This window comes from Podarcis bocagei (genome assembly GCF_964188305.1).
Source record: "Podarcis bocagei genome assembly, chromosome: 5".
NCBI lineage: Eukaryota > Metazoa > Chordata > Lepidosauria > Squamata > Lacertidae > Podarcis > Podarcis bocagei.
The window spans coordinates 10,565,136-10,579,924 of NC_138129.1; the positions used below are offsets into that span (position 1 = coordinate 10,565,136).

Consider the following 14,789-nt stretch of genomic DNA (forward strand, 5'->3'; position numbering starts at 1 on the left):
GATCATCACTGCCTCCCGCAAGAAAGCCACTTCTGAGCTGGAGAGGAGGTGGGGTTGCGGGCTTCACGCCCTCCCCACGTGTGCGGGGGCTGGCTCACAGCCCCCGCGAGACTGGGGGAATCCTCGGCCGCGTCATCTCCCTTGCCAGCCAATCGGCTCGCCCGGGAGGCGTGGCCCGCTCTATTTAGGGCCGGCGCGGCCGAGGCTTTTCCTCTTTCATCGCTCCAGCTGCTCCGGTTTCCCACCCTTCCCACCCTTTAGGTTTGGCTCTCTGACATTGCTATGGACTTCGGTTGGTCGCCGTCAAGGGGCCCGGTAGGAATTTTTTCCACTTGGCAAATTGGCTCCAGCCATTTGGTTTTTCGCCTACCTCGTAGCAAATCATCACAACTTCCTCGGCATTGGCGGTTAGGCATTGGTAAGGGTATTGTTATGTAGATGGGGGGGGGAGGTAGCGCCATCACCTTCCCCCATATCAAAGGGTAGTCCGTTAAAGGATTCAGGGGGGCATGGCCCTGTCCGAAGCCTATGGAGGTGTGGGTCTAAGGCACACCCCCAAGCGGTGACCCTGGGGATGCTCCTAGTTGATGTACATTAGCAGGAGTCCCCCTACTGGCGGTTAACCCTTCCCGGTCTTCAAGCAATCAGGCTGAAGCCGGATAGTCGATAGGACCAATGCCTAAGCCAATACCGCTCAATTCTTGTAACCAATAAAGTTGTGGCCAATTTTCACCCATTAACCTAAAATGCTGGTGTCCTGTGTCTTTATTTCCGAGGGGGAGGCGGGAACTTGCCACGCAACGAATTCCGTACCTTCTCTGTGTGTTGTGCGAAGAAGGATTTTCTGCTGTTTTAAAAACCCGGAAAAATATGGTTTTGTACATCATCAGGAGATCTGAGCTGGGGGATTTTAGTCGATTGATACAATCAACAGAGTTGTGTGATATTGTCTACTCTGGCTGGCAGCTGTTCTCCAGGGTCTCAAGCTGGAGGGCTTTTCCCATCACCTGACACCTTATTCTTTTACCTGGAAATGGTGTCCAGGATAGACTCTGGGTCTTCCCTCACATCCTACCAGCAACCGCTGACCGCCCCCCCTCAAGATGAAATCCCAAAGCATCTTCGTTTGCTTCCCCGCATATGCAAAAGTAGCAGGTCAAAGGGAAAGGGCTCAGTCTAGCCTTCTCCTTGCCATGCCATGCCATATTATTATTATTTCCTTAATTGAGGAGTATTTCAATATGCCACCACCACCCCAGCAGTCAGAAGAAATGCAAGTCTCGACAAGTTGTACTCCAAGATTTGGCAGATTGTGTAAATTAATTGATCCCAATTAAAGCAAACTCAAGCAATCACCAGCAAGAGAATACCCCACTCTTTTGGCAGTTTGGGGGGTGAGCTAGAAGAATGGAGCATGCCTTCATTTTCTCCCCCCGTTTTGAATCCCCATTGAAACTGTGCTTGGCACAATTTCCCCTCGTTTTGAAATTGACCGTGGCCTTTGGCACCGCGAAATACAAGTCTCGTCATGCTCCCTTACTAAATATTGTGAGGAAGGGAGAAAGAAGAAGTTCCTTTACACTCATCAGAAAATGGAACTCCTCACCATGAACTGATCTCTCTCATACACTCATGAGATCTCATGGGTGCTTACTTCACACATGCTGAAGAGCTGAAGTCAGCTCCTAGTTGGAAGGGGCTCTCTGAAAAATGTCTTTTGACTGGCCCTGTCCTCTGTCAGTGGGGCTTTTTCTTGTGAGGAATCCTATTCGGAATAAGGGAATTTCCCTTAAAAAAAGGGAAATGTTGACAGCTATGCAGTGGGGTCTCGGTGGGCTTACTTAGCAGTGACAGTGGTCAACTGTAGTCCTTTGACCAGCACTAAGTTGTATCTTGGAGATACCATTTTAATGTTTCACGATGTCTCAAGGCATTATGGGAAATTAAAATGGTGCCTCCAAGACCCAGTGGCCTGGTGTTGATGGAAAGTTGGGGGCATGGTTAAAGGGGAGGGGGAAGGGCCGCAGGAATTTAAAGGGGTCTCAGTAGCTGCATTACAATGCAGCAGTCTCAACTAAATCATATAAGACAGGGATGTCCAACTTCCAAGAGACTGCGATCTAGTTCCACTATAAAAAACTGGCAGTGATCTACCCAGAGTTGTTGAGCTTCTTTTTTTGGGGAGGGGTCAGGATCACACAATCGACCAGGATTGACCAGGGATGCTCCATGATCGACCGGTAGATTGCGATCGGCCTGTTGGACATCACTGATATAAGACACCCACCCAACCTCTGCTTAAAAACCTCCAAAGAAGGAGATTCTACTACCTCTTGTGCGAATCTGTTCCACGGTTGAGCAGCTCTTACTGTCATAAAACTCTTCCTGATCTTTAGTTGAAATCTCCTTGCTTGCAATTGGTTCAGGTCCTACCCTCCAGAGCACGGAAAACAAGCTTGCTCCATCCTCCATGTGACCACCCTTGAGATATTTGAAGATGGCTATCACATCTCCTCTCAGTCTCCTCTCCTCTTTTCCAGGATAAACATACCCAATTCCCTCAACTGTTCCTCATAAGGCTTGCTTTCCAGACAGCTTAAATCCCAGAGGAGGGGAAGGGCGTAAACGAATATGAGGAAAGAATTTGTCTCTGTCTTGCTTCTCACACCAGCAACAGCTGTACACGCAGTCCAGGCCTGAAAAAGAATTGGTTCTGGAGCCACACACTCACATCGGGGAGTGAACTCACAGGGGTACAGAAACAGTAAAATAGTTTCTGGTGGGAATGGGGTGCCAACTCCAACCACTGTGTACACATTTAAAGCACATTGTTTCCTCCAAGAATCCTGGGAACTGTAGTTTGCCACTCTCAGAACTATAACTCCCAGCACCCTTAAAAAAAACAAACCTATTGCTCCCAGGATTCTTTGGGGAAAGTCATGTGCTTTAAATGTATGGTGCATTTTTGGAATCAGTAGACAGCCTTCCTTTTAAGACAGAGCAAGTCCAGAGAGCTTCCTTTTCATGGGGAACTTCCTGGGGAGGGTTACAGTGCCTGGGAAACCACTTGGAGCACCAAGAGCAAAATACACATGACAGACAAAACAGCTGCAAGAGAGAAGCCTAGACAGGAGCTGTGTTGTTAAGAGGACTGTTCACAGTAAAAGAAAAAGGGGGGGGCTGATCCACCACAAATGCATGTTCCTCGCTTAATGACTCAAGGTTAAATATATGAATGGCTTCCATTAGAGGTGTGTTTCGAGGTGTGGCGATATGGAAGTTCTGCCTGTCAAATACAACCGATACATATCTGTGAGTCACCGCAATGTTGCACCCCCCGAGTGATGAGCAGAAAACCCCCCAAAAAGGAAGAGGACCAAGAACGTTACCACAGAACTTCCTGTCTGAGGAGCAGCGACAAACCAGCCAAATTACATTTACACCAGAGAAGAGCTTGTACCAGCGTCCACACACGGCCCGTGGGGTGAACTATGCTTGCCTCTTTAAGTGCTTTATACAGGAATGGTCTGAAGCTATGTTTAGCCCTTCTAGACATAAATTAACACTGTGAGGTTGGTTGACGCCACAAAACATTGTGGCATGCTGAGGTTACGCTTAAAGTTGGTCTCTATATGCAAGGCTGGGACACTTTGTAAAGTGAATGTTGCCCACTTGAGCCAAGCAGAACACATTCCAGTGCCTCACAGGTGCTGTCATCTTGGTTTAGAAAAATAAATAAATTTCAAAATGGCAGCGCTCCATTCCAAAATGGCAGCAGCCACGTGTGAGAGACATCTGAAACTGACTGTGGCCTTTACAAAAATCCTTGCACCTCCATCTTCCACACTGGGAAAAAGGGTCCCAAACCCTGGTGATAGGCTTCAAGGTGGCAAGGCCAGTGTACAGGTTTTGCAGTGTGCTTTTGCTGTTCAGAAAATACTAAATTATATACCGTTAAATTATTCTTCCCCGGAGGAGGGGGAAATGAAGAAAAATAATACCAATCATTTAACAGGAAAAGACGAGTACATATTCTTTACACACAGTATCTTGGAAATGGTGTGAAAGTCACTTGTCGTATCCTCCGTGCTATATGTCGTCTTGAGATCGATGTGGGTATTTGTTCTCTTGGACGTCGCAGTTGCCATTTTCAGAGGCATCAGAGCTTCCCGGAACAGATTCAGGGGGAGGTGGTTTGTAGAGCGCACAAGCAAGCAGGAAGAAGAAGGATCCAATCACCTGAAAAAGACACCAAGGCTTTCAACTTATGTACTCTTTCCATAAGTCCTGATCTTCTCAGCAGACGGCAAAAATAAAGACCACTGTTGTCCCTTTTGATGGGCCATCCAAGGTGTTTCCCAGCCTTGTGTCTTTCTGTTTTGGAAAAAAACCCCCATCACCCCTGATCCCAGGAGTATCAGAAGTTGCCAAGCACTGAGTTAGACCACTGGTCCATCTTTCTCATCATTATCTACAGAGATTGGTGTTGGCTCTCCAGGGTTTCAGGCAGAGGACATTGCCAGTCCTACCTGGAGATACCAGAGATGGGACCTTCTCCATGCAAAGCAGGAGCTTTATCCCCGAGCTATGGCCCTCCCCTATAGCTCTGGACATGCTGTGTGGTGCTGGTGCCAAGTTGGGGTCCATAAACACCTAGCGCTCCTGGCTCCCTCCTTCCCAGTGCTAGAACATTGAAGTTTATGCCAGTCTTCATAATGATCACCACTTCTAGAGGAAGGAAACCTCTGACTACACAGACTGGAAGCAAAACCAGGGGAACACCTATGGCAGTGGTGGCGCACCTTTGGCACACGTGCCAGAGGGGGCACTTAGAGCTCACTTAAACCTGTTGCTTGCTCAGCCTCCAACCCGTCTGCACCCTCTTCCTCCTCTGGCCTGTCTCCTGAACCCCACCACCATTCTCCTGGCTTCCCACTTGGATGCTTCCCTGGGAGCATTCCCCGGCTGTAGCCCCCCACCAATTCCTCCCTGTCTAGTCAGTCCCTGACACACCTGGGCTGTACCACTTCAGACTGCAAGTGAGTGCGATCCCATTTAGTTTTGCATGCAGAGCTAAGCTTCTAAATGAAGAACCATTTGGTCGTATGAACAGCAAGCGAAACCTGAATTAGTACAATCCAGCCACACGTGTGTGAGGACTCAGCCCTAGTTTTGGCACGCAGCAGAGGTTCCCCCTTGAACAGCAGAATCTGACTTATACCGAGTCAGACCACTGGTCCACATAGCTCGATATTGTTTACACTGACTGCCAGCAGCTCACCAGGTTTTCAGACTGGAGACTCCCCCAGCCCTACCCGGAGATGCCGGGAATGAACTTGCAAAGCCAAGTGACCAGTCCTTGTGGTGCCCCATGCTGACAGATGCAGGATGGAACAGAGGGCTGGAAAAGTTCTCTGTTGAGGTTCACTAAATGGTGGAGACGAAAATAATTTAGGACTACCTTGTATATAACACCTGCGACCAGGGTATATCGACTCATAGCAAAGTTCTGGTAGACATAGCACGATCCTTGTTCACCGCACTGGTTCTGCCAAAGGAGACACGACCTGTCAATCATCGACCCAAAAGCAATTGGTCCTGGAATACCACCTATGCAAAGACAGAAATGAGAGAGACGCCTGCTGTTGGATAAATCTCACACTAGCCATGCTCCACCCAAACCGATTCTAGCATATCTGGAAACGCTGGTATTGTGGACCTCCGCGGGAAGCCTTCTGTTGTGTTAGTTGGCATTAAATTTGGTCTGAAAAATCCTGCTTCAGTGATTAGATGGAAATAATCACTGAAGAAGACTTGGGAAAACAATACCTGCTTAGGTCATTTTATGATATCTTTTAAAAGGCCAGCTGCAAGACCAGTGTTTTATATATACACAAGCACACTCCCTTGAATAACAGCATGAATGTGTGTTTCTTGGGTGAATCAAAGTTCCCAGTCTGTTGGCACAGCACAAGGATCTCTGCTCCGCACTTTAATTCCTCAGAATGCAACAGTGCTCCCTAGAAATACAGGGTCGGATCCAATGCTAGCCATACTCGGAGCAGAACCATTGAAATTAATGGACATGACTAATGTGGGTCCAATCTTTTCAATGGTTGCACTCTGAGCAGGACACAATGGACACAGAATGAGCCAGACTCTAGGCCCAGCTAGTCCAATTTATGGAGATCTCTATGCTGTAGTCTTTTCAGAATGGGGAGGTGGCCCAATGCTAAGCACTGGGTCATAGGAATATCACTGCCACAACAAAAGTAAAAAGAGGAGAGTGTCATCAAAGAAATGCTTGGACTAAAGGTGTGCAGGTCTGCAGATGCTGATCATTTCTGTTCAAATACACACCATCCTACCTTCTCAGCTAACTTGTTTTTGTGGTGGTGGTTGTTTTTAAGAAGGAGACAGTTGTATATTAAAGGTCAATATGTCAATTGGTCCGGCATTTGTGGGTTGTTGTTGTTTGCTTCTACAGACATAAAGAATGTCTTCATAGCCTACATGATTTTATCTTGAGCAAGAGTTATGTCAATAAACATCATATGCAAGGAGTAGATTATTAGATCTTAGCTGTATACTGTACCAAGTGTGCGGACTACAATCCATTGGATCCCCAGAGCAAACGATCTCTGCCTGTCTGAGACACACCTAAGAAGCATAAGATAAGACATTTATAAATGACGGCGAGCAGGAACAACCCATGAGCAGCGCAGCAGCTCTGTTTCCCATAATACCACCAAATTGTGGGTCTCAATAGTTAAGGGCACAGTGATCTGGTTCATGTTAAATATTAAAATGCCTCTGATATATAATTTTGTAAAAAGATCCTGATGGCTCAAAGTCATAGTAGTTGTTTCTGCCTACCAGAAAAAAGAGACACAGATATTCGGTCCAACACATGTTCCAAAATCCTGGAAGCTATGTGATTCTCATTATACAGAACTCAAGCATGCCCATCTGGCTGCTAAGTGTCTCTGACTTGGTTGCATATAGATATAGCCAATATTAAACCAGACTGTTAAGTCAGGGGTGTGGCCCTCCAATTGTTGTTGAAGCCTTAACCCCAGTAGTTGCAGGCAGCATGGTCATGTCAGTTTGCATTTCTTATTACAGAACAGAGCCATCTTTACCTGGGGGTGCAAGGGGTGCGGGGCACCTGGGCACCAAATTATGGGGGACGACAAATGTATACCTTCTGTATACCGGCTCCCTCTCGATTGGCGGCAGTGAAAAGCAATGGAGCAAAAGTCGTCCCTCCCCCCCCCCCCGTCGCTCTGTTATTCCATAGCGTCAAATATTCCTGATGAGTCAGGAAACAAATGCAGTTTTTTCCAGCTACGTCGTTGTTACAGGTGAGTGATTCCCTCAAAAACAAACAAACACCACCTTTGGCTTCCCCCCTCTCCCCAAAAAGCTCAAAAAAGTTAATTTGGGGGCAGCTAAACTAAATTTGGGGGTGCTGGGCAGATCTTTGCACCCTGGCGGCACATATGCTAAAGATAGCCCTGTTACATAAAGTATTGATCTGATGTGTAGAGATCTTTCCTATTCTACTTAATTCAAGAGGGTTCTGGAAGCTTCTCTGTGTGAAAGATGCAAGCAGAAGGTTCATGATGTTTAGGTTATTCTTTCAGAGAAGCTGAGTACAGCTGGCTTAAACTGGTTCTGTTATCTTTTTTCAGTCAAGGTCATGCTGGCTATAAAAATAGGCTGGAAGGAGCCTTGGTTTCACTCACTTTCTTTTCCTATCTCTTTTCTCTCTGGTGTGGTCTTCTGTATGCTTAGACTTATTATAAGTTATTGTAAGTTTAAGTTAAGTCTGCTGCAACTGGATTTCTTATGGACAGTGGCAATCCTGAATGTATTGGATTTTTGACCATTATGTTCATTTGCCTTCAGTAGCAGTAAAGCTCTGTTGGATGAAATATTAATTGCCTCTGGTCTATTTTTTGGGAATCCTACAACGTGTTTAAGTTTTTGCTCTGCTAACTGTACATTGGAATCTGCTCTGGATCAATATGGAGTAGAATTTCAATGATAGGTCAGTGGTCAGGGATGGTGGGAGTTGAGGTTCTCCTGGGACAAGCTCTGAAGAATGAGATCAGGTCCTTGCTGCTTACCGTAAAGTGGCCGTCAGAGCAGGAATGCTGCTCAGGAATGTGAAGAGGATGACCACAAACATGAAAAGCAGGAGGAGGGTCCTTCTCTCACATGAGGAGGTACACTTTCCTGCAGTCGCCAAGCCAGATGCAGCGGGAGCATCAAGTATACAGCTGCACTCGTGGTAAACCTTGTCAAGCACACAACAAGAGAAGGTCCCATTCAGAAGAAATCCACATACTCTGCCAAAACATGCTACTTTCCCACATGCTGGGAAGCAAACAAGGATGCTTTTCATTTGCATATTGAGGTGGCACCACAACTTGGTGATAGAACCTGTGTTTTGCACGCAAAAGGTCCTAGGTTCAATCTTGGACACCTCTAGGTGGGACTTGAGAAGACCTCTGTCTGAAACCCCAGAGAGTCACTTCCAAACAGCACTGAGCAGCTTCCGACAACCTGGTGAGCTCCAGATGTTTTGGACTACAACTCTCATCAGACTAGTCCAAAAACATCTGGTGGTTACCAGGATGTCGGAAGCTATTATAGACAATGCTGAGATACAGCAACCAATGAGGCACACACCTCATACATACCAAGATGGATTCTACACTTTGTGTTAATACAAATGAATAAAAATTACATGCATACACACACACACATTTGAAGGGGAAATTGTTTTAGAACCCCCTCCCTCCCAGTTAATTTTAGCTCTGTCCACAGCTTGATTAAACTGTGATGAAGCAGGCTTCATGGTATCTACAGGTGTCAGGCGTCAGAGGATCCAACCACCATCGGTAGATTGCCAGGAATGGATAAGACAAGGAAAGTTCTTACCAATGCTTTTTATTCAATATTCACAGAGAGAGGCTTAGAAATGCAGCCTCTTGGAGTAATGGTGTTGCTCCAAGTGAAACCCCACCCCCTCCATCTATCCCACTTCCTCATGAGTCATCACTACAGGTGCTGGAGAGGGCCTTTTGCCTTTGAGTTCTTTGCTCTCCTACTTTCAAGGCCCGCTGTGTTCTGGGAGGGGGGTCTGGAATGCTTTATAAAGACACTGAGTCCATCAGCTGTCTCTCCCCTGGTGCTTCTTCTTCCTCCTCCTTCTCTCCCATTATTTCCCAGCTTTTCCCCTCATCTGCCTTTGAGCTGTGACTTCCCTCAAACCCCTGTTATAATTCTGAATTATCTCCTTCTTCTCTGGAAGGGTCAGGCTGGGGAGGCTGTTAGAATATTCTGTTCCACCTTAAGAACAGACGTGTGGAGGATGTGAGGGCGATCTGGCTGCGACATCTGTCACCCCATTGATCGCCAGGGTTGATTCGGCTGATCTGGATGGCTAGGCGGGTGTCCCCTTCCTCCCTCACCGCTCCATGTGCGTCCCTCCCGAAGCTGCGTGCTCGGTGGAAGAGGACGACCATCCCAGATAGAAGGAGTGTACCGTTCTTCGGTCAAGGGTATACGATAGCTGCGCTCCCCTGCTAGAACCTCCAAACAAGCTCAAGAACAGACGTGTGGAATTGTTGAATGTCACATGTCTGTTTACACTCCAGCACAGCTTGCTGGGAACTTCTGTTTTTGTATAGCTTTTGCTTATGCTGCCTTGCTTTGGACACGAAAGGGATCAGACATGTTTTCCTTTTGTCTTGATGTATGGGTGGCGCTGTGGGTCAAACCACAGAGCCTAGGACTTGCCGATCAGAAGGTCGGCGGTTCGAATCCCCACGACGGGGTGAGCTCCCGCTGCTCCGCCCCAGCTCCTGCCAACCTAGCAGTTCAAAAGCACGTCAAAGTGCAAGTAGATAAAAAGGGAAGGTAAATGGCATTTCCATGCGCTGCTCTGGTTCACCAGAAGTGGCATAGTCATGCTGGCCACATGACCCGGAAGCTGTACGCCGGCTCCCTCAGCCAATAAAGCGAGATGCACCGCAACCCCAGAGTCGGCCACAACTGGACCTAATAGTCCTTTACCTATGCTGAATAAACTGCTTGTAAATCTGCTCACACATACTCTCCTGGCACTTCTGTTTGTGTGTTGTCTCTGCTGAGTTGTGTGCTCCAGCTTTTGAAGCTGTGAGTCGCAGATGCTGCACCAAGGACTGGAGATTGCCCGGCACACTGGCCGGTGGGCTGGAGCCAGCTGGGGGCCTGCCAACTGCCCCCATTTCCTTGGTTGTGTGCTACCATTCCTCCTCTGCCCAGACCCTGACAACAAGACAGAGCAGATCATTTCCGTAGATCATACCTTTTTCCCGCTGTCGTGGCCGGTTGATACCTTCTTGCATCCAGCATGGCAGGGGGAGTAATACATGATTCCATCATTTCCACACACAGGGCTGTACATCTCTCGCAGACAATCACACTCCACATTGCAAGGGGCGGACAGGTTGAGGCGGCCTTCGGGTAAGATGCTGGACAAAGCAGAGAGGTTGCCAACACACACAACATTTAGCCTCTTGAAGTGTCCACAGATGGGCCACATTCATAAGATACATTTAATGCATTATGACACCACTTTAAGGGAGATGGGTGGCACTGTGGGTTAAACCACAAAGCCTAGGACTTGCCAATCAGAAGGCTGGCGGTTCGAATCCCCGTGATAAGGTGAGCTCCCATTGTTCAGTCCCTACTCCTGCCAACCTAGCAGTTCAAAAGTACTTTCAAGTGCAAGTAGATAAATAGGTACCACTCCGGTGGGAAGGTAAATGGCGTTTCCGTGTGCTGCTCTGGTTCCCCAGAAGCGGCTTAGTCATGCTGGCCACATGACCCGGAAGCTGTACACCGGCTCCCTCGGCCAATGAAACAAGATGAGCACCGCAACCCCCGAGTCGGCCACGACTGGACCAAACGGTCAGGGGTCCCTTTACCTTTACCTTACACCACTTTAGACAGCCATGGCTTCCCCCAAAGGATTATGGGAGATGCAGTTTGTTAAGGGTGCTGAGAGTTGTTAGGAGGCCCCTCACAGAGCTACAATTTTCAGAGGGGTTTAACAATCAATCCCTCTTCCCAGGGGAAGTTTCCCATAGTTTCTCTCTCTACCCTTCCATTTTAACTAGGCTGCAAGTCCGAGGTTACTGGCCTGAGGTCACCCAGGGAGCTTCATGGCTTAGTGGGGATGTGAACCCTGGTCTCAATTTCATACATTAATAATCCTGAGTTCCCCCCTTTGCTGCATCCTCAGCATCAATAGCATCAGCAGAGTGACATGGCTTATCATGTCTCCTACCTTCTGTCATACAACTGTGTCACTCCAGCCATGGGCATGTTGGGGCAGTCGATGAAAAAGATAAAAATGGCCAGCAAGCTGGACATGGTGCAAAACAAACAGAACTTGATAATCCCCGAACAGCGCAGCTTAAATTTGTTCACGATGAATCCTCCGAGGAATGTGCCTCCTCCTCCGGCTGGAACCACGAGGTAGCCTTCCAAAAGGAGAAGAAATCGGCAAGATCACATATGTGGTTAAGGTGCTTCCCTTTATCTTTTGCAATCACACCTGTCTGAAAACACAGAGGAAGCTCTTGGCAACACAGACTAAGAATCCCTTTGTGATAGGACAGATCTCCCTCTGATCTCAAACACAGGCTGCAGCAACACTGGAAGGAATAACAAGTATCTGTTCAACGAAACAAATAGCCTCAGAAAGCTTGCGATGCAATTGGGTCCCTCCAGGCTGGTGGGGTATTTGTTTGTGGATGGGCAGACTGCAACTTGCATTTGATGCAATAATTGTGCATTAGTGGTGCATTTGCACTTGGCCACTGCAAAACCATTCTGCTTTATTAGTTGCTCTGCTTCTTCAATATTATCGCATTTTTTGCAAGCTAGAAGGGCACTCTTTGCTACAGCACGTGAAATGAGTGTTTGGCAGATGGGACCCAGATCAGCAGGGAGCAAACAGGACATGAGCCAATTGGGAAATGAAGCAGCGTCTCCAACCTCAGACTTTACTGAAAGCAGGATTGCATAAAACCAACTTGATGCCAGCTGGAACATACATCATTAGGAATGCAAACGAAAAAGCCTCACCCTGCCCAGTATCTGGATGGGACACCAGCTAGGAACTACCATTTAAGCAGCTCTGAATACAATTACACAGCCATTTACTGTGTGGGGTGCCATTTAGGAGTTGGCTACCTGGTGACTGTAACCACTAGGGGAGCTGGTTGTGCAGCCTGGCACCAGGCTAGAGACAATACCCTTTGGATTGCCCTTCTGTTATCCCAGACCCAGAGCTGGAGGTGAGAAGCTTCCATGCTTATACTGTACTCCTCGTTTCTGGAGTAATTCTGCTCACCCAGACAACCCTTCCTGAGCTGGCAGTGTTGTAGGGGCTTCTGGGTGGAGTGTCCGCTTCCACTTTACAGAAAAGAAAGATAAAATCCATCAACACCCCTATGCCAAAAAGGGGGGACAGAAGAGGATGCAGGTTGGCATACAATTTGCGTAATAGAACCGATCTCTCCCCCCCCCCACAATATTTTATTCAAGTTGGCACCCCTACCAGTTCAGACAGCACACTAAGCCAAACCTTGCCTTAGGCCAATGCCATGTTGAGTCGCAAAACCGGGACACACATCTTCCCATCTGTACTCACGTGACCTAGGGCAAGATAACAGCACCCAGAAGATGCGCTTTCTTCGGGGTGAGTTCTTAGTGCAAAATTGTGCGAGTTCACGGTGACCAAAATGGCTGCCGGGCTATCGCGGGGGAAAACGGGGTATACCAGTTTTTTCTGGACACTTGTGGGGTATGCAACACAGTGCAGCAGCAAAAAGTACTGGTTGGCAGCAAAGTGGCTGCCAGCCTCTGTTCAGGGACACTTCCATTCATGCGGGTCTCACTGTACCAACGTTTGGCTTAGCATGTTGTGTGAACCGGGCCGTACACGCCCAGTCGCTTAAGAAGGTGTAAGCAACCTGCAGTGGCCCCTAACCAATATTTCCTTACCGAACAAGGTTGCTGCTTCCGAGGCACTTAAGCTAAACTGGGATTCCAGAAACTTGGGGCCGAAGGTGGACATCCCAGCAATGAGTGTGGCTTCTGTTGCTCCAGCTAAGCAAAGGAAGATGAAGGTTGGGTTCTTCAGGAGGAGCAGCACTGACCTGCATTGATCCAAGAGCAGAGGGAAACCAGCATGTTGAAACAAGCTCAATCTCAATCATCTGAACTCCCATTCAAGTGCCATGTTAATTGTAAATGCTTTGATTGGTAATTCTATGTGGTTTCCCCCAATTTCTTGCATACTTTACATATATGTATAACATTTTTGTCCCATTTTTCTTTCAAGAAGCCCATAGTCCCCCTCTCATCTTCACAGTATTCTTGTGATGTAGGCTAGGCTGAAAGAGTTTCCATGGCCGAGGAGGAATCAGAAACTTGGTCCTCCTCAGTCATAGTCCAGCACTCCAAAACTTGCACCATGCTGCACCTCTAGGTAAAGGTAAAGGATCCCTGGACTGTTATGTTCAGTCAAAGGCGACTATGGGGTTGTGGTGCTCATCTTGCTTTCAGGCCGAGGGAGCTGGCGTTTGTCTGCAAACAGCTTTCCGAGTCATGTGGCCAGCATGACTAAATTGCTTCTGGTGCAATGGAACACCGTGACGGAAAACAGAACGCACATAGATGCCATTTACCTCCCTGCTGCAGTGGTACCTATTTATCTACTTGCACTGGTGTGCTTTTGAATTGCTAGGTTAGCAGGAGCTGGGACAGAGCAACAGAAGCTCACCCCACTGCGGGCATTCGAACCACTGGCCTTCTGATCAGCAAGCCCAAGAGGCTCAGTGGTTTAGATCACAGCGCCACCCGCGTCCCTTCTATCCCTGTTAACTTACACCCGCTGGTTCATTTTGGCCCTCTGTGCAACATTTAACATTCTGCTAGGGAGTCCCAGAGCCACTGACACAGATATGTGGAAATCCTGGTGCTACACCAGATGGTTCCTTCTTACCCTCCAGCTGTTCAATAAGAAACACTCTGAGGGGATCCTCTGCAAGAAGTTCTGGTGCAAGAAGACCAAAGCAGAGGGGGAAGTGTCTCAGCAGAGAGGTCGACTTGTGTTCCTTGCAATATGCCAAAAGCCATCCATGCGTCTTGTAGCTGCATGCATGCCATTTTGGAGATGCACTTGCATTTTGAAGTTTTGAAATTCGGCTATTCATTTATCTTATTTACATCCTTATGAAGGTGTCACTTGATTATTTTGAACTTTTGCATGGTCAGGGCAGATAAAAAGTCCGTGTTTCTTTTTTAACAACTTGATGTGAGAATGTACGTGGAGAAAATGGAAGCTGAAACTTAAGTGGATTTACTGAGAATTAAATAGATGTCTCTGTTTCCATGGAAATTGTTTTCTGCATGAACTTGTGGTTGGCATAAAGGTATATGGTTGTGTTTGCAACTGCCCCCACCCATTCTGACAACTGGAATGTGGCCCCAACAGCTTTTAATCCAGGAAAATTGGCCCTTTATTCCCCTCCAAAAAAGGTTCCCCACCCCCAATTTAAAGAAAACTAGATGGAAAAACACAGAACACTGACATTAATACATGTGGAAATAAGCACCAAATAATTAAATAGTACCCAGGAACTGGACATGTGAATAAGCCCTCTGCAGGACGGGTGTCGAAAGATATTTTAGCATATATGACATGTGGCAATTATTTCTGT

At 47.4% G+C, this 14,789-nt stretch overlaps 1 protein-coding gene across 1 annotated transcript in view; it reads right to left on the reverse strand.

Annotated features, from left to right (window-relative positions):
- Window positions 1-14,789, reverse strand: part of SLCO4A1 (solute carrier organic anion transporter family member 4A1) — a 47,584-nt gene that overhangs the window by 910 nt on the left and 31,885 nt on the right. The window contains exons 6-12 of the mRNA XM_081196140.1: window positions 13,069-13,223; window positions 11,345-11,540; window positions 10,361-10,526; window positions 8,133-8,302; window positions 6,596-6,660; window positions 5,462-5,610; window positions 113-4,239 (exon numbers count right to left, since the gene is read on the reverse strand). Coding sequence (XP_081052266.1) covers window positions 4,090-4,239; window positions 5,462-5,610; window positions 6,596-6,660; window positions 8,133-8,302; window positions 10,361-10,526; window positions 11,345-11,540; window positions 13,069-13,223 — 1,051 coding nt within the window. The 3' untranslated portion in view covers window positions 113-4,089. The remainder of the gene's footprint in view (window positions 1-112; window positions 4,240-5,461; window positions 5,611-6,595; window positions 6,661-8,132; window positions 8,303-10,360; window positions 10,527-11,344; window positions 11,541-13,068; window positions 13,224-14,789) is intronic.